The sequence below is a fragment of the Hetaerina americana genome, unplaced genomic scaffold (genome assembly GCF_022747635.1).
Source record: "Hetaerina americana unplaced genomic scaffold, ioHetAmer1.1.p SCAF_5, whole genome shotgun sequence".
NCBI classification, from domain to species: Eukaryota; Metazoa; Arthropoda; class Insecta; order Odonata; family Calopterygidae; genus Hetaerina; species Hetaerina americana.
The window spans coordinates 33,587,218-33,614,100 of NW_027287095.1; the positions used below are offsets into that span (position 1 = coordinate 33,587,218).

The following is a 26,883-nucleotide window of genomic DNA, read 5'->3' on the forward strand; positions in this document are numbered from 1 at the left end:
AGACTTAGCACTGTTATGAAAGAGGCTTTGGTAGACTGATTTTGCCATTTTCATCATTATCAGTGACCTCGTCCGGTGGGTGCGAATCGGAACGTGAGATTCACTTTCACAAACCTAGTCATCTCAATTTTCCATTGAGTCTTATAGTTGATATTATCAACCCAAACACAGTCACCGCATGATATATTCCAAGCTCCTAATTCATCCATTGACCGCAGTGATTTGAGAATACTGCGGCTTGAAATATAGGAATCAATCTTGCCAAAGTGGAAATATTGTTAATTTACGAAACCGGAGGCATGCAATTGGAAAAAAGGTCCATGCGATTGGACCTTTAATCCAACGGCATGCCTCCAGTTTCGATAAAGACGCGCTTTTAATTTTATGTTTGATTTGGTGGGTTCCTTAAGAAAAGATCATTTGAATAGATTCAATAAATGCATTATATGCATATGATCACGTGGTATATCGGTAACTTTCAACTTTTTCTGTTACAATAGATACTTATTGCAATTGACACCCTGTACCTAGCCTGAATTTTTTGGGCGTTTGGGATTTTAACTATTCTTAATCAGGTTTATAAGATGGTATCAAGAAATCTTGGGTAAGAGTAATACTTTAATAAGCTATGATCGAAGTATACTATTTTATTCTTCAAAGTGGATAGCGTAATGCAAAATAATTTTCAAATTATAAACCTCAATGTAATGCCACCAGCAGCCAGATTGAAATGTAGAATATGTATTGACTTTCCCGACGAAAGGCATAGATGCATCGTCTTGAAAAATCTACATTGTGGTTCAGTAAGGTCGATAACTTGAATGCTATTTTATTTTGTAAGTTTGAACTAAGTATAACGACCCAATAATGTGATCCTAGTATAGATATTTGGGGAACCACCCGTCCTTTTCCGGTGAATATCAATGCCATCGTCGTAATTTAATTTTAATACACTTTTCCCTGCCCTTTGCTATCTCTGAATCATCCCTTCCATTCCCTCTCCGCCTTTCCTTCCTCCATCTTTCCGCCATCGATTCATTCTCTCCTTTGTTACCCCTCCACGCTCTTTCCCCTTCTTCTGCGCCTACACTCTTCCCTTTCACTTGCGTTTTTCCCTTCCCTCATGGCCCAACTGCCACAGATTTCTTACTTCAGACAACGCCCCCTCAGCCTTCTCTCTTTCCCCAATGCCATGAACCCCGAGCCTTTTCCTCCTAAACAACCCACCCCCTCATCCTTTCCTTCCACCCTTGAGGTTGGATTCAGTCGGCTCAAACTGCCTCATGCGAGTCGGTTCGCAATTCTTTTCCGAATTCTCCAAAGCGGGCCTTTTTCTTATGCAAAATACTTATTAAGTGCATTACATATTTTGTTGTCATCATGGATTATAAAAGATATTTTTATTCAACCTTGATGGATGTGTCTATATATATAATTATATATATGTGTATAAATAAAATAGTATAGATATGTACATATATGTGTATGTGTATATATATATATATATATATGTGTATAAATAAAATAGTATAGATATGTACATATATGTGTGTGTGTATATATATATATATATATATATATATATATATATATATATGTAAACATAAACACAGTAATCAACCCAAAGGTCGGTTTAGTAGGTAATGGTAGAGATCACCTAGTGCTAAGCCCAATACGGCGTGTGAAAATCGGCGTGCGTGGGGGGCCAGTTCCTTTCCCTGTGCCGATTATGGTTTCCCAGGAAGACCTGGCACCCGAGAATCACTTCAGCTTGGGTGGAGCTGCAGGTGCCCAGGGTGCCTTGCCAGAGAATCGAACCCGGGACCCTCCGGTCAGCTGTCCCACGCTCTACCCACAGAACTACCGCGACCTATATATATATATATATATAGGTCGCGGTAGTTCGGTGGGTAGAGTGTGGCGTATATATATATATATATATATATATATATATATATATAGTACAATACACAGTAACACATAATATAGAAACACAAAAAAAGAGAACACTCACACGTATTTTCTTGATATTTCGACGGAAACAATCCGTCTTCCTCTGAAGATATAGAAGTACGTGTGAGTGTTCTCTTTTTTTGTGTTTCTATATTATGTGTTACTGTGTATTGTACTATTCGGCACTTCCGTGTTACGTCTATGAAAGCATATATATATATATATATATATATATATACACATGTATATACAGATATATACATGTATATTTCTCGAAAAAGGTAAAAAAAAGAGAAAGGCAACAAAATATCGTGATTAGGATCAAGAGGTAATTGAAAATATTTTAAGTGAAGAAAATTATATGACGTATTCCAATGGAACATTTTTAATTTTTTTGACCAAGAAAGGATTCGAGTCTTAAAAGTCGACAGTGGACTGGTAGTTAAAAAGTTCGCATCCCGCCGCCACCGCAACCATCCCCTCACCATCCCGCATGGTCTTTCCGGGGACCTGTTAAGACGCGCTGCGGTGGCTGGGGAGGGAGAGGGATGTGGGGAGGGTGGGAGGAGGGTTCGGGGGTGGGTCGGATGCTCAGTCCGTAGATGGCTCCTCTCCTGCTTCCTTTGGCCACTTTTACGTGCTTGTCTGCATGCCAATGAATGCAAATGCTATATCTGCGACGTGCCGGGGAGATAGGCTGGAGGGGGGGAAAGGAGCGAGTGAGTGAAGGGGCGGGTCGTGAGTTTGCGGGGGGCGTGGGATGGAAGAGAGGAAGAAGTTGAGGGAGGGGAAAATGTTTTTTTTTATTTTTTTTTGAGGTTTGAGGAGAAATGCGACGCCGGGAAAGGAGTTGAGTTCACCCCTCCCACGCAGTTAGTCGACTAAGGGAGGGAGGATGGACAAGTTCGCGAGGAGGAGGGGTTTTGGGATGAGGGTGTGGGCGGAGGTATAGCGAGGGAGAGTGAGAGTTAGAGGAGGAGGAGGTTGTGCGAGTAGCGGTTTCCGCCTCGGTCACAAATTGGAATCTAATTCGGCAAGGCAGGGGGACTACTGCCACCGTCCCATCTCCCGCCTCCCACCTCATCCTTCCCCCACCCCGAATGCTTAACATTGCGGGAGTATTATTAAGTGCTCTCGGGGAGTTCCGAGGATGAGGGTCGAGATCTGTCGGAGAGTGGAGGCGGAGAGGGGATTTTGGGGAAGGGGGGCGAGGGTCCCGGCGGGCGGAAGGGGTGCGATCGAGGGAACGGAGGAAGACGGTCGGAGGAAAGGGACTGGGATGGGGGTGGTATGGGGGGCGGGAGGGATGAGACGGATCTCGGAAGAGTTAGGACTCGTCGGAGAGAGTGACGGCTCAAGAGGCCTCCTTGAGAAATTTGGCTTTGTGAATGCCCACCATCACAGAAGGTGTATCGATTTTTTTAACGCTCCAATATTCCCTCTGATGTTAATTACAATTAGCTCTCAGCTTACAGTGTACCTTGTTAAAAGATTCGTATATTAATCGGATCCGGAACTTTCTTGGATTAGGGATATTCTTTGTTATTATTTCAGTTGGAGGTGGCGCAAGACTTTTTCAACTTGTTAAGATTTTCCGGGTCATTATCGCTGATTTAAAAGCTCTAGATTGGTTTGTAATAAGTGTCTGAGCCGAGACTTCCTCTGTCGTTCTTCTGTCTTCGCAATTTCTTGTAATTATGTCTGATTACAGTTTTCTCATTGGTAATTTTTAAAAAATTTCTCTGATTCTTCCTAATCATAATTACTTCATTGTCGGTATTGATTAAAACAGTGCAAGGCGTAACTTTTTTGCTTACTGTCTTTATCAAGCTTCAACCAACTCTCCTTTACTCGGAATTTTAATTTAAGTGCCATAAATCCTCCGCAAAATTACAATTCGCTGTTTAATACGTTTTGACAATTGTCTCATTTTTATAATTTAAGAAGTTCAAACTCCTTGTGAAGTGTTTTCTAGTCTTTGCTCGTTTATTAATGTTCCTGTCTAAAAATTTCAACTCAGCGTTTAAAATGTATATCACCATGTGATGCTAAATGCTTAATAGCAATCGAAGACCACCCTTTAGTTCCATAAAGTCGCTGCGAAGGTCTATGATCTAAAAAATTTTTAAATGGTGGTCGAAAATTTAACTATCCAAGGCTGCTACTGCTGATACTCTTAGCCTCGTGCATAGGGCGTGTGGGTTATAGATTTCAGTTTTAGGCCCAAGTTCATTTCCATTGGCCACCAACCGTTTCTCTGGACGAACCGAGCCCAATCTGGAACCGAAAAATTACCAAGTTAGGGCAAAGCAGTCAGTGGGTGTCCAGGATCATCGGATATGCACCTTGGTCCTCCTCAAGTTAGTACCTAATGCTCTCCCCAGTGATCTTCCACGGATTTAGATACCTCCCTAATCCATGCTTAGGGCCCTCTTTATGTGACTCAGACTGAGAAGAGGCAGGCAAATGCCCCATAAGCGCCTTCTCTCAACTACTTTGGAACCGATTGAGTCGCATCTTGAGGCTTAAAGATGTTTACTCTAGACCGGTCGCAGGGATCGATCGCTCGTTTGAACATCGTGCACGAACATTAAATAGCTCCTCGAGTACAAGCTCCAAAATCACCCAGGCCGACAAGAGCAGCAGGCTGAACTATGTTAGGCATTATTAATGACACGCGAATAGCTAAGCGCGATGATCTGGCAATATGGTTCATGCAATCAAAGCGTTGTGATCAATAAAGCGTATTAAGTACTCACTAGAATACATCTCACCACGTAGTTTTTCTCAGATTTCATTTCATCTTCTTAGTTTCAGGACACCGTTCGGCTCGGATTCCTGAGCAGGTGGGCGCCTAGAGTTTTAATTTTGTTTAGGGTACTAAAGTAGCGTATATTATCATATAGGTTGTTGGTTATAGGTGGGGTACATTAGGGTATTTGCGCGTTATGTTGTAGGCTTTTGTCTTGGGCGTGTGAAGTATTAGTTTACACTTGAGTGCACTGGCTGCCCTACAGGTTTTTCGTTTGAATTACTCATATTAATCTTGTTTTTTGGTAGGAGAAAATACGGATGGAGTTTGTTATTGATGGTGGATTTGGTCGAAGGAAAAGAACAAAAGGGGTCAAATACTATATCGAAATTTGTACAGGATGGATGAATTGTAACTTTCGTTTTAACAATGGAAAAAAAGAGGTTGTCTGTGGATTAAATTTGTCATATTAGTCAAATTTCCATAAGGTATTGATGAGGTAATTTGGATTTGGTGTTAGTTTAGAGTAAATACTCGGAGCTTCGAGAAGGAGACGAACGAAAATGGACGAAACGATGAGTTCTTCGTGTTATTTATTTCTGTGAAATCATGTCGAACTTATAACGTAAAGAAGAATGAGGTTTTTTGTTGGGCCTGTAATTGGGTGAGTTGAGACGGTTTGAGGAAGGAAGACCAAGTTGGACTGGCGCTATTAACGGTAGAACGGATGATGGAAGAGTATGGGAATTTTTTTCAAGTTCGGTGATAGGTTGATTTTCTTACATAATAAGGAGCTATGGATCCATGCTTAATGATTTGAATTTACTTGTTCGAATACTGAATTGAAGAGTAAATCTTAACCTGTTGTTTAAGTGGACGCCTAAAAATGTGATGCACTGGACTGTGGGAATATGATGATTCTTGAGGATGAGAGGATTCGTTACTTTTGTTTTGTCTGCAACATCTTACTTATTAATATTTTGTTGTGGGATTAGCTATAATTATCCACTTGCGTCCCCTTTCGGCAAAGAGATCTAGGTGTTTCCTTACATGTCGTCTGATGAACTTGATCCAGATATGAAAAGATGTTATCGTCGAGTTTTATCATCAGCAAAAAGAAATTATTTAGTGACTCGGTTTAGAGAATATCATTCATGAATATATTGCATAGGGGTGGTGACATTACATACCCCTGTGGGGCACTAACTGAGATTGGAAATATTTGGGGAGTACAATTTTTCTTGCTAAAATGGCGATTTGAGAGGGGAGGAGGAATAAATAATCTATATTTAGGAAAGTAGAATTTTGACGGAAAAAAGTTTCAAAATGTGGTAACCGTGTTATATATTATCAAAAGCTTTCTTATTTACCGACATTGTAGGTATTTGATGCTTACCTATCCGATATCATGAATTTTTGCGTTTGGTGTCCGTCTGATTGTATTGGAATGTTTTCACAGAAGATGAAAAAGCAAAAATATAGATAATTTAATATAATTATATGTATTAGAGATATACATTTAAACTATGAGAAGGCACATCCAAAAAAATATATATAATATCCCAAGTCAAGCTAAAGTGATTTTTCGGGTACCAGGTCTTCCTGGGAAACCATAACCGGCACAGGGAAAGGAACTGGCCCCCCTTACCCTGATGTGTGAATTTTCACACGCCGTATAGGGCTTAGCACTGGGTGATCTCTACCATCACCTACTAAACCGACCTTCGGGTTGATTACTGTGTTTACGGTTTTTTTAATATCCCAAGTGCATCTTTCTCATCTTAATTCACTGTTTGTTCTATGTGATTTGATTTTTCATTTTTCCAATAAAAAGATATGAGAGGAATCACGATTTTGTGCAAAGAATTACGAAGTCTAAGGTTGGTAGAACACGACTGCTATAGGAAAATATAAGGATGATAAGATTTGAATGAAGTTCCATAGAGAAAACACAGTTCCCACATTCACTGAATTGATAACTATTGTTTCTGATTTTTGTAACAATTTGAAGATTTTTATTTACTATAGTTAATAGTGTTATTTATTGTATTATTAATATTATATAATAAATATTCAATTTTTATAATATGCTCGGTTGGACGATCGTCATCAAAACAATGTTTTATGAGCGACGTTTATTTGTTCAAAGTTTTACAGTGTGTAACAACATCAATGAAATGGGTATTAAAAAATAAAATCAATGGTTTGAGACACTTAACTGTATTTGCCACGATAAAGGGGTATGCAATTATGCTCATTCGTACGTTTTTATTTGGCGCACTTGAGCTCGTTAATAGAAATATGAAGCTTTATACGAATCGTTACAATGTCTAATGCCTTATATAGCTTGAGAATGTAACATAATCGAATTATTTGATTTTTACTGAAGTTTTGAAATATTTCAAATCTTAATTTGTATCTTCAAAATTTTTCAATCAGCAAAATGTTGAATTCTATGATAAAATCTCGTAATATTTATATTTTAATATTCTGAGTTTGAAAAGTAAGCATCAAATAAATAATGTGTACATTAGGTAAATGTCATTTTTATATCCTATTTCTTCGTAAAGTCAAAATGAAAATAAATTTCCATGATTTATAAATAATCAATGATAACATTTTTCACTTGGGCTTAAATTGTTCCCTTTCCTCTATGGCTGAATTTTGTAGATAATTTCTCATAGATGTTCACTGACACGAATGTGACGATGTCTCGCCTATAGGCTGCGCGACATTTTCCTGCAAGTGAGATGATCAAGTATTATTGTCAGCTTTATTGAGGCAAACATCAATTAAACTTCATTTTTTTTGGAAGGCACTCGGCGAGCGAGGCAGGTTGCACACAAATCTCACGCAACTTATAAAGCATTTTGTCCGCGATTTTGCCGACATTATTGACGGGTGGCGATCAATTATGCCTCATCTATGCTTCCTTAATCCAATTGATTTCCCTAATTACCGTAATTCCGCATAATGCATGATTTACGACCTCCGACCCCGGGACATGAGCCTCGGCGATTGGACACGACCCCGTCTGCTCGCCCATCGCTCCGCGGAGGGCGCGTGCGCGATTCTTCTTTTTATTTCCCTTACACGCGGGGGCGCGTTAGGCAGTGATGGCGACGATAACAACTGCGGTTCGCCCGAAGCTTTCAAAAAGGAAAAAAAAGACCTCTTGATGCTACCCCGTGGAATATATATTTTTTCGGCGAATCTTCCATTTTTAATTTCTTTTTGTCTCTTGTTTGTCCCCAGCCTGGAATCGGAAATTCAATAAATGGCCTTGTTTTTCTGTAGGGTTTTAGACTGGGAGAGTAGGGGAAAATTTTGTATGGACAAAGAGTATAGTATGGATATTTAGATGAAGGTAAATGATGCTTAATCTATCGAGGAAGAATATCGATATTGCCAGGGAAATCGGCATCGACAAATCACCGTCGAGACAGTAAATTCACCTCTCGTCCACGTACTCAAAAATGAAATTGGTGGCGGGGCGAATGTTTACAATCAGCTTAGAGTTCTGATTTTATTTGTTTAATACTTAATCTAATTTCTCAGACTATGGATGCTGATTACTGACTGACGAAATGACTCTTTGATTTTTGGTTAAATACGTTTGAGGAACTTTGTATTGCTTCGGGTCTTCGGTGACTTAGCTTTCGGTTACTTGTCAGAGGACCTAGGTTCAAACCCGGGTGATACCTCAAGATATATTCAAATTGAATTGTAATGTTCTGGTCACTAAATTTTTCTGGGATACTACCTGTTGGAGCATGAAAAGGAGCTGACTGGACACCCTCCCCCCCTACTCTGAATTCCATGCACCGGAGGACTTAGCAAAAGGCGGGCTCTACCCTTACCAATAAAACCATTATTCGGATTGACTAGGGTTAGCATATCTCAGCAAACGAATTGAGAATTGAAACAAATCTTGGAAGCTGTAAAAGAGCTACTCAAAAAACTGACTGAGTGGTTTCAAAAATATTATTAATTGTTTATTACCAAAAATAATAAGTATCACTGTACAATTAACTGTTGTGTTTCATCCATGATTAATATTTTTTCATCTTTTTACTGATGAACATTTTAAGCAATAATTATTTCATGGATTTAAATTTCCTTGTAACAAAGAAATTAACTAAACAAAGATTCTAACATTATCATAATACGAATTATAATGACATGGAAGGTTTTAATAAAGATCGAGCATCGACAGAATGAAGCGGCCACTATAAAAAAGACTCACATCGTAATAGAAATCCGCTTGACTTCCTAATTTTTCGAATAACATAATGTTTTTATACGGCGTTAAATATCGACTACTAGCAGTACGTTGATAACGAACAAGTTCCTTATAGGATGTAGCAACCGTCGTCCTGGTCGCCCTCGAAGTGAGCAATGTTTTTCAAACAATACGCTCTGGTACAATCAGCGAAGAACATAATCCGTATATTTTCCAATTAATCGTCTTAGGGGTTAAAAGGAGAAATGATGCATCCATTTAATTATTAATACTTGCATGAATTGTCAGAGACTGTGAGAGCCGACATTACAACCCTTGCAATAATTCTGACGAAAGTTTTGAACGCTAAGATTTTTCTTCAAATAGTGGTCGATTCGGTCGGGGTTCGATTCGATAAACGTCTAACTGACTCCACGAGTCTACTTCTATTCGTGACTTCAGCCAGGCATCGATGCTGCGAGGGCGTCGACTATCGATTGCGTTTCCTTTGCGTGGGGGGAAGGACGAAGGCGCGGGTGGGCTCTTGTTTGGTTATCACCCGTGAGCGCATGCACGCGGGAAATGATTCGCAAGCGTAACCTTGACAAGTTTGCACGTTTAATCGATCTCCGGGACCACGTTCACGAGAGGTGGTAAGTGTACACCCGCCGAGCACGAACACGCGTGGATGGACGCTCAAGCGTGTGTGTGCGCGCGAACGTCTTCCTGTGTTTACGCTCACGGACGTGCTAGCGCGACCTGACGCTGGGTTGAATTTTTCAGTCGAGCGGGAGGGTGGGGGAAGGGAGGGATCGCACCGTCTCAGATTGAAAATGACCCTGTTCCGGCCTCCGGCGCCTCGTGTTTTTTTCCAGTCACTTTTATTCCACCGCCTTCCACCTCCACTCCCTCCTCACTATTGGAGGGAGCGGTATCGCCGGAGTATCTGAAGGAAGGCTACCGATCGATATTCGACTGTTCCACCACCATGCTGCTGTGATTTGCGATCGAAAGCACGGATCTTCCAAGTGGAAGTGTCCGATGTTAGATAATGCGATCACTTATGGTAGATTATTGGCGATGACCGATAGTTATTTGACTGGGGCAATCATAGTAATCATAAATAATGATAGGGTGTTTACTATTTGATGTGATGCCTGTTGGAATTGGTATCCTTTGAAATTCAATGGTATTGGATACTAAACAAAACGATGCCTATGCTCGAGGAATAAAAACTGTTGATATATTTATAGATATTATAAAAAATGTTTAAAAAGCAATTATTTTTTATAATGTATGTATGTGTGAATATATATATATATATATATATATATATATATATATATATATATATATATATATATACTCATATATACAGAAACATATATAAGGAAAAGGGATAGGAACACGTATAAAGGACGAACACAATAGAGGTGGGGAAGGCGGAATCGAACGGATCACAAGAGTAAAAATATCTCCTCAACCGGGACTCGAACACCGGATCTTTCCACTTGCCGGGCGGATGCTCTTAACCACTTGAGCTATCGAGGATAAGTAATTTACCCTGAGATCCGTGGGTCTTATATGTCGCCAAGCGCCCCGATTCTTTAGCCAAGAGATGGCGTCAGGGGGCTGTTTCACCCACCAAAGGAGAAATGGACAATACACAAGAGGAAAGGAGAGTGGTTAGAATTCATACAACATCATACAAGAAAAGAACAGTGCGTTTCGTGGCACGCATAGCCAGAAGAAAGAGATGAGCCACATCTCAGGGTAAATTACTTATCCTCGATAGCTCAAGTGGTTAAGAGCATCCGCCCGGCAAGTGGAAAGATCCGGTGTTCGAGTCCCGGTTGAGGAGATATTTTTACTCTTGTGATCCGTTCGATTCCGCCTTCCCCACCTCTATTGTGTTCGTCCTTTATACGTGTTCCTATCCCTTTTCCTTATATATGTTTCTGTATATATGAGTATTTATTCGCCGTTTGGCGGGATTTCGTGTTTGAATGTATATATATATATATATTGTCGCAAGTATGCGACATGGTTCTCCCTTCCTGGCTCCTCCGACTACCCACCCCAAGCAATCAACGACGCACTGTTGCAGGTGTACAACAATAGTATTCCTCCCTGGTTTTCCCCAAAACTCCCAAGCAACCAACGACAATGTTTCCAAGCGATCAACAACAATAGTATTCCTCCTCAGGGTTTTTCCCCAAAACTCCCACGTGACCAACAACAATGCTCCAAAGTTGGGTATAAAAGCCCTGATCGCGGGGCGAAAAGCAGTCAGTGGTTATCTGGCGGTGACCGGTAGGGCACGAAGCTTCGGCAGTGTTGCGCTTGTCGCGACAGCGTGTCCTATTCTTGACTCATCTTGGACGAGGGCTCCGCCCAGGTTACGTTCGTCGTGACCGCGTCCAACCTGCCTACACCCTTTCCCAGGTAAGAGTCAGTTGGTTATCTGGCGGTGACCGGTAGAGCACGATGCTTCGGCTATGTTGGGCTTGTCGCGACAGCGTGCCCTATTTCTGACTCAACGACGGACGAGGGCTCTGCCTAGGTTATGCTTGTCGTGACCGCGTCCGCCCTGCCATACTCCCTTCCTTCCCGGTGGACGAGGGCTCCGCCTAGGTTATGCTTGTCGTGACCGCGTCCGCCCTGCCATACTCCCTTCCTTCCCGACGGACGAGGGCTCTGCCTAGGTTATGCTTGTTGTGACCGCGTCCGCCCTGCCATACTCCCTTCCCGACGGACGCGCGTTGGTGTACTGAGGGTCTAGCCATCCATAAGTTGCGTATATCTTTGTAAATGGTGCATTTTAACTGTATTTTGTATAATAAACGATTGTTTGGGTAACACTCGGTGTAGTAATTCTGACTTTCCCCGATACCCTTTGTGTCGCACCATTAAGGAACGCCCCTTGCGACAATATATATATATATATATATACATATATTTATTTCTTTTTTTTATTTTTCTTCGAAATAAAACGCTCTTCGGCGACGCACAAGTATATAGAAACACTGATATAGATTTTTGAAACAAAGAATCATGAAGAGAGGACACACACATGTAGTTTTGACGTTTTGACAGAACGGCCGTCATAGAGAGATAGGACCGTCATCATCAGATTCCAACGATGACGACGGTCAAAACTACATATTTAAGTGTCCTCTCTTTATGCTTCTATGTTTTAAAAACCTATATCATTGTTTACATATATGCATATATATATATGTACATATATATGTACGTATATATATGTATGTATATATATGTATATATATATATATATATATATATATATATATATATATATATATATATATATATAAACGCACATGTATATATAACCTTTATATGACACTGAAAAATTACACCAACAAATTACCCTTTCCACTTATTTTATATAATACACATATATGATTTTTTAAATATTATATGTATCATACATTTGCAACATTTTTTCAGCAGTTTGGCTACTCCTCGCACTGTCTACCTTCTTACATTCTTCTCCAGTATGGCTGTTTTTTGTTCTTTTTATGTCGATCACCCAAAATTCTTCCACATATCGCAGCCTTAATAAGCCTTCTTTAAGATAATCAAGGTGCTACGTTGACAATATTTCAATCTAAGATTTTTTGCGCAAACGTATAGACACAAATTGAGCCGTATAGGTACGTATCGTTCTTCTCAGAAACAAAAAAAATCATACTTATACCTTCTGGCTGCAGAACATCTCCTTGATTGATATGGGTACCAATAATTCGCTCACAATTGTTTTTTGGGAGCATCACGGGCGATATTATTTTTAGCATCCTGTGGACCCTAATTCTTCTGCGGCGATGGAAGTGGGGGAAGCAAGTTCCTCGAAAAGAATTGCAACTACTCCTATTTCTACTATGGGAGACATGTTCGTAATGCTGGAAGCACAACTATTACGATGAAGATTAAATCTACTAAACAAGTAGAAACGATAACGGGAAGTATAAAGAGTGTATGTTTTTTTGCATTACGCGGCTAGAATTGGTTTACTAGACAACTTTTGCCCTATTATAGCCTATTCAGGTAAATACAAGGGCACTCGTACAAGAGTGCTTAACTGAATTCATTTAAAAAAAACTGGTAGCAATACATTTATTATATTTGTATAATACTAGTGTCTTTGATTGTTCAACGGTCCTTCAGTGCAGAATTTCGTAAAGTTTGGTCTCGGTAATTAATCCCAAAACTTAAAATTTCAGCACTTACAGAGGAGGAAAACATATCGCCGCGTTGAAAGGTAGACCAGAGACTACGATGAGACCTTAAGGGAAATGGGCTGCCCAACAGGCCTGAATAAGAAATCCTTCATTCAGTCGCGAAATTCGTGTTCACAGGAGCGGAAAACAACGCGCACACACCCACTATAATTCGAACCGCTCGGAGTTAAAATTTCTACTGCCACCCTTTCATGATAAAATCACTAATTACTCTAGCGACCAGTTACTTAGTGGTCGCTACCCCATAACCCATCCCCTACTCCCTACCCCATCCCCTACCCCATACCCTTGTGGCAATTTGTAGGGTAATATGTAAACGTACGTCGGGTCTTTCCCACTCCTTCCCGTGGGTCACGTAACCCCCATTTCCGTCGTCCTAACGAAGTTATTCCTTTAAGAGACAAAGAGATTGAGTGGAGGGACGAGCGTTACGGTTCTAGTGAGGAGGAAGTAAGGATTCGGTCCGGGTCAATTAGCGGAGGTCGTCCTTACCTGTACAGCTTGAGAATGATGGCCCCGTAGCAGAGGACGAAACCCAATTCCCTGCACCAAGGCTCCAGAAGACACTGCACCGGCGACGGATCGAGGTAGCGGACTAGAACCTGGAGAGACGATGGGAGAAAAAAGTTTGTGGTAATGAGATTAAATAATAGATTTGGGGATTTTACTCTGCCGAAATTAATATGTTTTTCACACTTTATTCTCGGGAGTAACGTTCGGGGAAGCGAATAAAATCCTTGAAATAATTGAAAATAAACAAATCAAAATATTAGGAATGAAAAGCGGCTCTCTGTAGCATATCGTCTATTTGCGAAGGCTTTTCGCATAAAACAAACCATTATTCATTTTATGTTCCACTGGGAGATTACAATTTAAAGTAATTTTGTTTTTACTTCTTGTATTAAGTACTTACGAAATGTATTCTTATAATGTGACCAGATAAAGTTGAACATTTTTCAACTTACAATCAATAAGGTTTTTGTTTTTTAAGATAAATTTTTCTTAAAAGGAATTTCAATGACATTTAAGTTTGTAAATTTTCAGCATATTTTACTCGTTTCTTTGATTCATTACACTAATTATACCATTTGAGATATAGTTCTCTCCTCATCCATCTACTTTCATCTGAGGACCACTGCATTGTGACGCGGGGAAAATTCCAACCTGTGCAATGAGACTGATTGGAATGGAAAATCTTTGAGGCTTCCTCCATAGTCTTACTTCTGGCATTGATTAAATTATCTGCTCTTTAATACCCGCACTATCTCTGATGGGTTTTTCCTTTGTCTGCTTCCACGGTCTCTTCAGAAGATATATTGCAAAATGAAACCTCAAATGTTAGGGTGTTGTGTAAAATCTGGTGGTTAGGCCATTTCAAAACTGCATGAGTGACCAAAGATGGCATTGCAAGCGCACATACCTCCAAAGGTGTATGCGAAGCGAAGGATAAGAATATTTATACATGGGAACAAACTGAAATATTAAGATTGAAATGAGGGATTGCGATTGATTATTTAAGTCCAGTTAATTCAATACCGTACTAATATGGCCCAATTTTAATTATTGCTTCGCAACTTTTGGACTATGGGTAATGATAGCCAAACTAAGACGAAACTCATTTATAACAAACCGTGTATTAAGAAATGTTGACTATTATGGACAAAAGAAGAAAATTTGTTCAAAAAGTATTCATTTTGTGGCAGAAATATCGTGGTTAAAACTATATTTATTTTGTACACAGCCTGATGACTGCAACGAAAATATCTCTATGACCGATGAACGAGCTAAGGCTGTACTGCCACACTAACTATTATTGTATTACCAATGAACGATTTTTGCCCATCGCTGACTCCTTTCTACCATGTCGTGCAACATTCCTGGGCATTCTGTCCAGCCATTTTAAAGACTTCCATAGTCGAAAGGTTTATCGATTTTTAAACGGAATTAAAATATTTTCATAATATTTATTAGTAATCACCTCTACATAACTATGCATGTTTGAGTGAGCGCATGTGAGAAAGAAATAGAGAAAACCAAGGTGTACATGTAACATATTGCATTGCTAAATTGTGTTCAAATTGGGGATTGTCATTAAATATTAATAAATGTTCGGCAGTAAATTTCTTTAAAAGGTCAACGGGATTTGTTTACAAATTAGTTGGAGTTGACTTAGAAGTAGTTGATACGGTAAAATACCTAGGTGTTGCATTCACTAAACACTTTACTTAGGGGACCGACATACGTAAAGTCTGCGGGCAAGCATATAAAAATTGGGATTTATTAGACAAATTGTCGCCAGAAGTGACCCCAAGGTTAAGGAACGTTGTTACCACGCTCTTGTAAGGCCTCGTTTAGAATATGCAAGTAGCGTATGGGATCCGAGAGAAAAATACCTCATTTGGGATATTGAGAAGGTTCAACGCCGGGCAGCCCGTTTTGTTAAAAACTCTTACGATAAAACGGAAAGCGTCACTGAAATGCTTACGGAGTTGGGCCGGGAATCATTAGAAGAAAGAGGATTCAATGCGTGTAACTTACTAAATAAATTCAGATCCGCACTTTTCAGCACCGAGGTCTAGCAAATTATTCGCACTCCAACATACATTGGTTGCTTGGATCATGAATATAAAATTCGGGAAATAGATGCCAGAACTAGCAGACTCGAGGACTCCTTCCCACGGGATAGCAACTGCAGGGTTATGGATAGCAAAATTTCCACTTGCCACCCTCAGCGTCTAGGGAATAATTAGGCCTACTCAATTGCATGCACTCTCGCTAACCTTGTATGTGTTGTTGTCAAAACCCTTCTCGTATGACCGCATTTGAGTGACATTAAGTGGCGTTGTGCTCTTAACAGTATTGCTTGCTCTGCTTTGACTGATTTTGGTTTCCCTTCCATTCCTCGTCCCTCTCCGTGTAGGGGGCACTCCCGCTGCGGCGTTGGGTCACGTTCCCTACCTGTGTCCTTAGGGAGGAGAGATTTTATGTTGCATGTTCATGTGGTGGTGGAGTTTCGCCTTATTAATTTTCATGTTCTGGCTGGCGCGTTGTTGGATAGATTCCATAATGCATCCTGAGGTGCAATTGTTTGTTGGATGATAGTGTGTGTTTGCATACGTGTTAGTTGAAGGGATTTTTGTATGAGTGTTAACGCCACTGTGGGTATAGTTTGGCATGTATATGTTGATTTTGTATGTGATATTGTTCCTTTTTACGGGTGGTGACCTGACAACCCTCGCCACTCGCCCTTACGGCGGCTTGCGGGGTATTTATGTAGATGTAGATATTGCTGCATTTTCGGATAACCGAGCAACGGCAATTAAAAGTAATAGTGTTTGGTTTATCGAATCTCGCTATAGCAGAATTTGATTCTACTTGTATGACAAATCAATATACAAATAAACTACCGATCTTTTCTATCGAAGTATTCACAGGTCATATTTACCTTTTGTTATTTTTATATTTATTATTGGATATTAAATAAGAGACCTAGTTTTGATGCTAAAAATTTAAAATTCCGTATTATTGAATGCACTGCTTCAATTATCTTCAACCAGTGGTGCTAGAATAATCTGGAATCATTCAGGCTTTCCTCATTCAGGCCATTAACTTTATTCTCTGTTGAGATGGTAAGTCGCTGACGCGTTATATTTTGGATGATTTCATGGGATTCATTTGCGCGGAAACGTTTTTCTGCTGAGGTAAAACGTCCTTGCAGTTGAAGTGGAACGTTTTTGTTAAATCGAGCCACATCTCTATTGGCTGGAACTGTACTTGCAAAATAAAACCAGAAGGTCCTCGCTATTACATCACAATGGTGATTACAATTTTTCACGCCTGTAATTATGTATACGAGTATGTGCACATAAAAGTATTCATACATATCACATGTAAAAAGGACATGTACATATACATATACTGCTGCCGTCAAGAAACATTTCCCAATTAAATATCTTGTCAATGACCGAAAGATGGACACTTTCAAGTGAAATTCGGAGGAAAAAATTAGGCAACGGCAAAATTGGAATAAATGCTATTGATTGCAAATTTTGTGAGTATGACCGATATCTGTGTGAACACGCCTGGGTGTACTTGAAAGATCACTTTCGACTATGTACCCCTTGGAACTCCACCCGTTTCCTCCCCGTTTCGTCTGCTTCTTTTTGTCCTCAAGCGAACCCACACCGCGACCCCCCCCTCCCTGAGGGCACTCTCCGGATTTTGCGGGGGCACTTAACTATATTATTAATAAACGTTTTTTCCCTGGCCCCAAGTTGGCGAGGAACTTTGAGGGGGAACCATGAGCGATGATCGCTCCGATTAGCAGTGACGAGATTCCGGCGAACTTTGTTCCGGCTTCAAGTCCGACACCCCTCCTCATAAACGTGATCCGTTTGCAGGCCAATTGAAACTGTTGAGGCTCTTTCTTCAACAAAGGTTAATGATAGTATTTGAACATTACCAACCACGATCACCTTCCATGAGTGAAACTTTTCAAATTCAGGCGGCGGTTGGGGGTATTGAAATATACTTGCATTATATAGTATTATGATGAGTATAAGAGCATTTCTTTTTGTAGGTATATAATGCTTTCATTGGAGAGAAAATCGTTTCTTGATCTAATTTAAATGTAAGTCTGAACATTTTGACAGGAAAATTAACTTTATTTCAACCTTTTCCTTTAATTTATCGAATTACGAAAATGCTTAGATATATACGACCTAAAGTTAGAGTAGCTTAATATAAATACGAACTTTAAAGAATCTAGTTTATAGAAATGCTTGATGGAAATGAAAACAAAAATGTTTGGGCTTCATACTAATGAATTAATAATTTACTGAAGCTTTGCCTGGTGAAATCTGTTGCAAATGCATTATTTTCCTTTAGTCATTGTCATCAACATTGCAACAGGTACAAGTGGTACTGGTGCTGGTACATTGATACTGGTACAAGTGTCAGAACGAACATTTGATCTTTTGCCATTTCCAAGTAAACCTAACTCAGCATTTATGGGGATATTACGAACGAAATAAGTTTCAACATAGATTCGTTAGGCTTAAAAGTAAGTGAATACCGGAGATTACTTACCGTTGCGTAGAGTAGGAATGTTCCGAAAAGAATTGTTTCCAATATGGTCCACATTCCGGAAGCGATAGTCTGTGTAAGAAATAAACATAGCAAATTAATTGAAATCTCGCAGTAAATTCATATATCAACCGCATACAAACTGGGAGATGGTTTTTAATCAGTATGATATGCATAGTAAAAATGTATATTTTCTCTAACTGATGCTTAAATTTAATTTGTGATATTAGGAGAAAAAAAAGTAGCATTAGACGCATATTATTCATTTTAATGGAATTTCAAATGAAGAAAGAAAGACGTTGACATATTTTTATATATATTAACCAATCATCATTTTCAGCGTAAATACATAAATAAATAAAGAGAAAATGGAGTAAATAGCAGTTAGAATTAGTTATTATTATTAATAGGGTTCCGTCAATCTCCGGCGGCTGATTTAATTTCCCATAACCTACTGCTCAATGCTCCTCCTTTTCCTCATTTCATGTAATTATTGTTATGACTGTAGGAGTTTCTCCGTTTTACCTTTTAATTAAAGAATGATTAAATTAAAAAAAATGGCACTTGATATACGATTCGTAATATTAAATAAATATACACAAATAAGCCGATAGTTTTGTAGAAAAAAATAATAAATGCAAGGAAGATGGTTGATGACTTCGCTCTCTCGTCAATGTAACCGTGTTTTTTGTACACGTCGGTCTCTCTCGTCGCTACCGTTAGCCTAATGATCAGCCTACCTGTGCCTGGTCAAGATTACTGGTTTTTCATACTGATTCGCTGGTGGGGAAATCCCATCCCACCCCCTTCATTGTTTCACACGCCGAGGAAACGGCGAACGGTTGGCGGAAGGACGGAGGAGGGAATTCGCCTCGAGTTCACCCACACAGTGCTGCTGGAGGATTGATTTCGTCTCCCAGAGTACCACAGGATGGAAAATTCCTGGATTCCCACCCCTCCTCTCTTCCGTTGGTGCGAAAATGCCGCATTTGCTCCTCTCCTCACAAAATGCTTCCTCACTCTACAAATAGTAGCCACCTTCCTTGTGCAAGACAAATTTCTTAACATAAGGAGGAAAATATCCCCTTTGATACATGCAGTTGTATGCATATGCAATGAGTGGCCGTTAACAGAAACCTCATTTTAAATAATTTTTCTGCAGGCTCGAGCGGTTTTCTAACGCCTAGTATAGTGGGCAGGAAGGGGCCACCGAAGAGCCTAGAGAGCTAAGTTTTTATTTTTTTTAGCCGAATTGGATTTCATAGAAGGTTATAAGCTATTTTTTTCTACAGTTCAACTTTAAATGGGTGAATTTTTGCGTGTGCTAAGGCATACCATATAGCAATTTTCCTCACGTTCTATTTATCACCGTGGTGCATTTAATTGGTCATAATTAATTTTTAAATGAAACTGATTTCCTCGGATAAATAGGATAGCTTGGGCAACTTTTCAGTTTGACATAAGGCTTTTAAACTGATAAAAATCTTATTAAAATTATAAAAGCATTTACGAATAAAACTGCCTAGCTTTATTTCTCATACTATAAAAATCAGTAAAAAATGGTTTATCTTCTATAATGGATGGTTTGGGATGCTAAATTCAGGATTGGATACAAAAGCTATCTTATTGATTACTACAATCATGTTGCAAATTTTAAAATGTCAGCATATTGCAAATTCAATGTACAGAAAGGGATGGTGATGCCCAAAAAGTATCAATTATCGATGCTTTGCCATTCATATTAACTCCTCTCGAAGTCATTTGAATCATCCGATTGCTTTTGTGGCCATTGGCCTATCAAATATTATAACTGGGTTTGATACTAGAAGAAATTTTCCGTTGTGAAAGTAATGGTTTATTCACGTGTCCTCTGATTCGTTAAACTAGCAACTCTCCGACGGCTTAAAATAAATAAATTTTTTTGGGCAATCATCTACCTTGCTTGATTCAGAAATTATTTGAACTATACTCACATGGAACCAATTTCCTCTCATTCGGAGAACTATTTGACTTTAATAAAACCGAAAAATATTTATGCTTCCAAAATTAATGCCGAGTATCAACTGTACTCTGATCATAAAATTATCTACTTCAGAGTATGCTGTGGAATATAAATGGGTGGTGTTAGTTTTAAATGAAACATGATATCGACATTATCTTGCCGAAATAAAAAATATTAAAACCTTAATAACAGAGACAATGACTGCTACAATTTTCCTCTTGATAAAAAGTTCCTCCCGACTGGTTTCGGTGCACAACATCTATTTAAACTTGAAAAGGATGTAGCGCCTGGAAACTAGTCGTGAATAAAACTTTATTTGGTGGAACTTGAAGTAGTCTTTGTCTCTGTTATTTAGTAACACTTTCACCACATCACACCTGAATCAAAAGTTTTATTAAAAACATGTCTATTTGTGTATGAGAATGGACCCCGTAATTTATTCTTTGTTTTTTTTATGATGATGACGAAAAATCCGAAAATACCAATACTGAATTACGAAAACGTTTCTTATTAACTTATATGGTGATGACAGGAAAGTATAGAGCATGGCCAACATTTTTATGGATGATCGCCCAGGACTCAGACGAGGAAAGACGACGCGAAATGACGAATTTGCTCATTCATATGCCGGTTCGTCCCCTACTGAAATTGAGCAAGTTTTACAAGTCGTCGACCGGATGGCGCCCGGAGGATCCGGTTACAATATAATTTTCGTCCTCCAAGTCATCGGAGAATTGGCTCGAAACGTTTGGATCAGAAAGTTTGTGGCGTAGGACGGCTCTTTACGGCTCCGAAAGATGTCTTTTCCATCTACCTCAGCGTTGTGTACCTAGGATGAAGTCTTCCTCCAAGAATGGACTTTGAGATTGAGAATATTTTTTTCCGAAAAGATTTCATCGGTGACTTCTCTTAAAGAGGGAATTAAAAAAAAATCACAATTTTCGGGTTACGGAATCCGGCTCCGTGTGGAAAAGTTTGATATCGACTCTGAGAGTCATCGTCATTGATAATCCGCCGATGGAGCTACATTTGACGTCCATCGAAGGAATTCCTCCCAAGTTAGACTCCCGTATAAGCCGATATTATTTTCTTTTTCGTCTGTTCATACCACCTAAGCCATTCACGCAGTCCGAAATGCATATCACCTTCTTCTCTATTTCCCTCTTACCCTTTTCCATATGTATTGCTCTTTAGGCATTTCGCATTATTCCCAATACCAAAGATTATTATCCGGAGGATGTTATGCTGTAAGATTACCGTGGTTGTGGATTAAGTTTTATGCGAGGAAAAAGCAAACCTCGGGTAATTTTCCCCTCAAAATCGTGAAAGAATTCTACTAAGTGGTAAACAGTTTCTTCCATACAATTTTTCTTTCTTCCAACTTCCCCCATTAATATTCCTTCTTCCCTTAACTTGCCAAATACTTTGTTCGTTATATTACTTTTCAAAGAAAATTAATTAAAAAGAATCAGGAAATTTTCCACCATAAAATCTTTTGTTTGGGTTAAAAGACATTCTGACGCCAGGCTTAATATATTTAGATATATAGGAACATTACATGAATGAGCAGTACGTAAACAGAATCTTTTAAAATGGAAAATTACGTAAGTTTTATATAATTTTCTTTTAAAATGAAATGATTCCACTCGCCTGACCCAAATTGTGCTTTTTAATTTTTCCTCCCTCTGCTATCTTCCTCAATGTCCACTTGTAAAATATCTTTAATCAACCTTCATCCATTTTCTTCACAAAGGCATCGCATAAAACTAAGTTCCATATCCAATTCTCTGAAAATATTTGCTTAAGTCTATGCCAAAATGATTTCTTCTCCATTATGCATTGTCTTCGTCAATTATTATTTTTACCCAGGAAATGCGTGGACAAAATTACTTCTCCGTCAAAAATAAATTCAGCTTTAATGAATCTGTCCAACTTTTCATGGGGTTCGCGAGCAGCATCGAAATCATGACTCTTATTATTTATACTCAAAGTTTTCTGGTGTACAGGAACACGCTCTTCAATAGTTACTGCTAAATCCAGAAGCTGTTAAATAGGATCTGCTAAATATATGAGCCATTATTTTATATTATTAAACTGATGTATGTTTAAGCACCGGACATCATCGTTGACACTCGTATCTCTTCGTTCGCTGGGGTGAATAAACCAGCGACTCCAACTATTTTTAACCGTAATTATAGACGAACAAATTATTAAATTGAAAATATTAATTATCAAAAAAGGCAAGATTTAGGTCCATTTTTAATAAAATTTAAGTTGAAACCAAGTAAATATACCCCTGTAGGAAAAATCAGAAGAAAAATCTTCCCTTTCTCCAATGTTCCCGTCACTGTAAACTCTATGAGAATGATTTACTATCCCTGTTCTTTTACAAAAATGAAACTATCAGGGTATGTTAAACGGTTATACTATTACCATTTCATTAATATTCTAGGGCACTTTTGGATGACAAAACCCATTTTTGGTTCTTAAAACACATGTAATGGGACCAAGCGGTCTTTAAAATAGTCCCCTTTGGTACGAGGTCTGTAAATTAAGTTAATGAGACTGGCAATGTAGCGTTCCATCTGGCAACACTGGAGGCGCTGGGCTTGGAGGGGCGGCAGGGAAACATGTGATCCGTCTTCAGGACGGGTTTTAACTCGCTCGAGTTATTTGGTTGTCCGTAGTGATTTTTTATGAAACACGTATTTCTATTTTGTTCGAAAAATGAGGGGCATCAATTTCGAGCAACGGTGTGCTATCAGGTTTTGCTTCAAACTTGGGTGCAGTGCAACAGAAACTCTTGCTTAACTTCAGCTGGCCTACGGAGATAGTGTCTGGTCAAGAGCCCAGGTTTTATGGTGGTTTAAGGAATTTTCAGGAGGAGAGTCGATTGAAGATGAACCACGAAGCGAAAGGCCTTTATATTCAAGAACAGATGAAAATATCGACAGAATCCTTGATCTTGTGCGTTCAGATCGTCGGTTGACAGAATGATCGGGGAAGAGTTGAATTTGACTCACACCACCGTTCATCAGATTTTGACCAATGAATTGGGGATGAGAAAAATTTGCGCAAAAATGGTTCCAAAAAACCTTTTCTCAAGACCAAAAGGACATCAGGAGGGAAAGGTTCCTTGATTTTTTGGATTAGATTGAAAACGACCCCCATTTTCTGGAACGTGTCATTACTGGTACCGAGTATTGGGTGTTTGAGTACGACCCAGAAACCAAGCGCCAGAGCATGGAGTGACACACTTCAACCTCTCCAAAGTCCCAAAAAGATATGATGAGGAAGTCGACGATCAAATGCATATTGATTTGCTTTTTCGATATCCACGGAATCGTCCACAAAGAGTTTCTACCCCAAGGCAAAACGGTCAATCGACACTTTTATGCAATCGACACAGGTGCTGGAAAAAATTCGAAAAATGGTCATTCGTGTAAGACTAAACAAGAACCACTGGGTGTTGCATCACGATAATGCTCCTTGTCACACAGCAATTGCAATAAACGAGTTGTTGGCCAGTAAAAATATTCCTGTGGCTCCTCGGCCTCCTTATTCGCCTGACTTGAGTCCTTGTGACTTTTTTCTCTTCCCAAAGTTGAAAAATCACCTCAAGGGAACTCATTTTGGGACAGTCGAAAATATTCAAACAGCTGTAACCGACCAGCTGAAGGCTATTCCATTATCGGTGTTCCAGCACTACTATCAGGAGTGGAAGAACCGTCCCCAGCGCTATGTGGCTTCAGAAGGAAGTAATTTTGAGGATGGCAACATAAAATTGTAATTTTTTACTTAATGTGTCTCATTACTTAATTTACAGACCTCGTATGTTCTTTCAAAACCAAGCTACAAGGGACTTTAATATGTGTGCCGAACCATGGAAGCGTAGAACTACAAATTAGAACGTACTTCTTTGAAAAACAACCATTTAGAGAACAGAAAATAAGCGAAACAATTTATTAAGAAACTAGATAGACGTGGCGTAGGTGGAGGAGGCCATATAATCCATCCCAGGTATCAAAGCATAAAATCATGCTCCTGCATAATTATTTCAAAACAGATTACATAGAAACCTCGTGAAGTCTGGGCGTAATGTTTTCCAGCTGAACTTGTATGGACCAATTGTGTTTACTTTTAAATTAGTGCTTTAATTAGCATATTTATGTTCATTGATACCACTGTCACATTAACGCTTGCTTATTTTTGTGGGCGTATTTTCATTACCTGTTGAGAAAGGTGATGTCATTTATTGATACCGCGTATAATTCCTATTGTATTAGAGGTAGGACTAGAATACGATTCAAATGGCTTATCTTTGAGCATTTTAACAGATAAAGTTTGTCCTCAGATTTTCTTGGCGTTATCTTGTTAAATTGAGCAGGGATCAATTAGGTTCAGTATTATGCTTATTTAACTTATTCTCTTTCTTGGGCCTAATCCCGCAATCGATTATACTGCGCTATCGTGATTATGGGAACGTAAATACCAGTATAGACGCATGGGGAAGTTACACCGGTATTAATGGCAAGCAAAAAGATAGAAAATGCATGGGGCAGACATGCTGAAATTTTTACGACAGCCAAATTCAGTGTTACGAATGCATCCACGGCATGTGGATTGCGGAGGTTGCACGCACTTGGACTTCACCTAGTTTCCGTTATTACCGACAGTTTTGCGAACGTTTCAGCCAGATAAACGCTGGTGTGACTGCTGCCCGTAATAGACAAAAATGTGGAGAAACCTCAAAGCATGTATCGTAACGATCACAAATTCATTCTATCGGATTGTTTCATAACAAGTCTAAGTAAATATTCCTGCTGTCGCATTGAAGCCTTTGAGATGAACCTTAAGATAGCTGCAGAAACATCTTCCACTATAGAATAAAATACAGTTCCTGAAAGATTGAGCTGATTTAATTGATGAACGGTCCAAGACTGGTGTGGTGTCAGAATCTGGTTCGTCTCTGACTACGCAGGCACGCGGATTGGTCTCAAGGAAAGAGGGAAAGAATTTTCCCCTTCTCGCAGCCCCTCCCACAGGGAAGTGAAAGTGGTTGCAGCGGTAACCTCTGGGAAGGCCATGGATGGCCCTTGACCGCGCGCGTACCTTGCACTTCCGCCTCCGGAAGACGAGAGCGGCGAGGGCGATGGTGCCGGCCATGCACGCCAGCTGCATGCCGACGAGCGCCCGCCGCAGCCTGAGGTCCCGGGGCGTCGTGCACGTCGGGATCTTCCGGATGCCGTCGACGCCCACGTCCTCCCCCAGTTCGACGCACGTGTCCCGGCAGTTCTCCGGGCAGGGGTAGCACCTGGTGAGGAGAGGGAGCGAAAGATTAACCGGGGTGAATTGACTCGTGGGTGTTGCAAGGAATGAGGACATAGTAATTGCAGACACGGCGGGAGGTGGCAGGGTCGTTGGCGGAGAGGCTACGGTGGGCTGCATCCTCCTCCCCCCTCGGAGAGTAATTCCCCACCCTAGGCCGCGTCCCCGTGTCCACTGAATTACGGTGAACTTTTCGGGAGGTGGGATCATCTCTCCGTTGGGAGAATGCCCTCGGAGCTCGCACCAATACGGTGAATAACCGAAAGTAAACATATATATATATATATATATATATATATATATAAATATATATATAAATATATATATATATGTATATATATATATGTACATATATATATGTATATATATATACATATATATATATATGTATATATATATATATATATATATATATATATATATATATATATATATATATATATGCTTTCGTAGACGTAACACGGAAGTGCCGAATAGTACAATACACAGTAACACACAATATAGAAACACAAAAAAAGAGAACACTCACACGTATTTTCTTGATATTTCGACGGAAACAATCCGTCTTCCTCTGAAGATATAGAAGTAATGACTGCTGGAATTGTTGAGGTGAGGGGTGCGAGAGAAAGGGAAGGGGGCCAGGGGAAGGGGAGAACGGGAGGCGAAGGAGGGGTGAAAGGAATGGTTGGGGAGAGGAAAGGGAGAGGGAAGGGGTGGAATTGACACAAAATCGGAAAATAGAACAACATTCTCACCGCAACTATTGCAGCATACGAGACTCATGTTTCCACCATCCTCAAAGACCTATTCCCCATCCTCAAAAATCACAACACTTCCTCCAACCTTCTCCCCAATTGCCCCTCTGTCACCTTCAAACGTCCCGCCAACCTAGCAGATATCCTCAAATCCACCAGGCCACTCTCAAAATCCCCTCACACCCCCAGAGCCATACCCACTCCATGTCATCGAGCAAGATGCAAAACCTGCCCTATTTTCACCACTCCACCCCACTCCATCCCACCATTTAACTCTCTCCCGCCCTTCCCCTATTCCTCTTGCACTTCCAAGAATGTTGTTTATCTTCTTACCTGTAAACTCTGCCCGTCCTTTTACATTGGCCAATGTTCCACACCACTTAACATTAGGATTAATAACCACCGCGCCTCGTGCAATCCCTCCTCCCCGTCCGCGGGTCTCCCCATCCCTAAACATGCTTCCCATCATAATACCCCTTTCAACCAGTGTTACAATGTTTCCGTCCTAGCGTCCCTTCCCA

The 26,883-nt window shown here is 39.8% G+C and overlaps 1 protein-coding gene across 1 annotated transcript in view; it reads right to left on the reverse strand.

Moving 5' to 3' along the window:
* Positions 1-26,883, reverse strand: part of smog (G-protein coupled receptor 158 smog) — a 113,490-nt gene that overhangs the window by 64,919 nt on the left and 21,688 nt on the right. The window contains exons 3-5 of the mRNA XM_071591832.1: positions 25,392-25,593; positions 18,281-18,349; positions 13,685-13,794 (exon numbers count right to left, since the gene is read on the reverse strand). Coding sequence (XP_071447933.1) covers positions 13,685-13,794; positions 18,281-18,349; positions 25,392-25,593 — 381 coding nt within the window. The remainder of the gene's footprint in view (positions 1-13,684; positions 13,795-18,280; positions 18,350-25,391; positions 25,594-26,883) is intronic.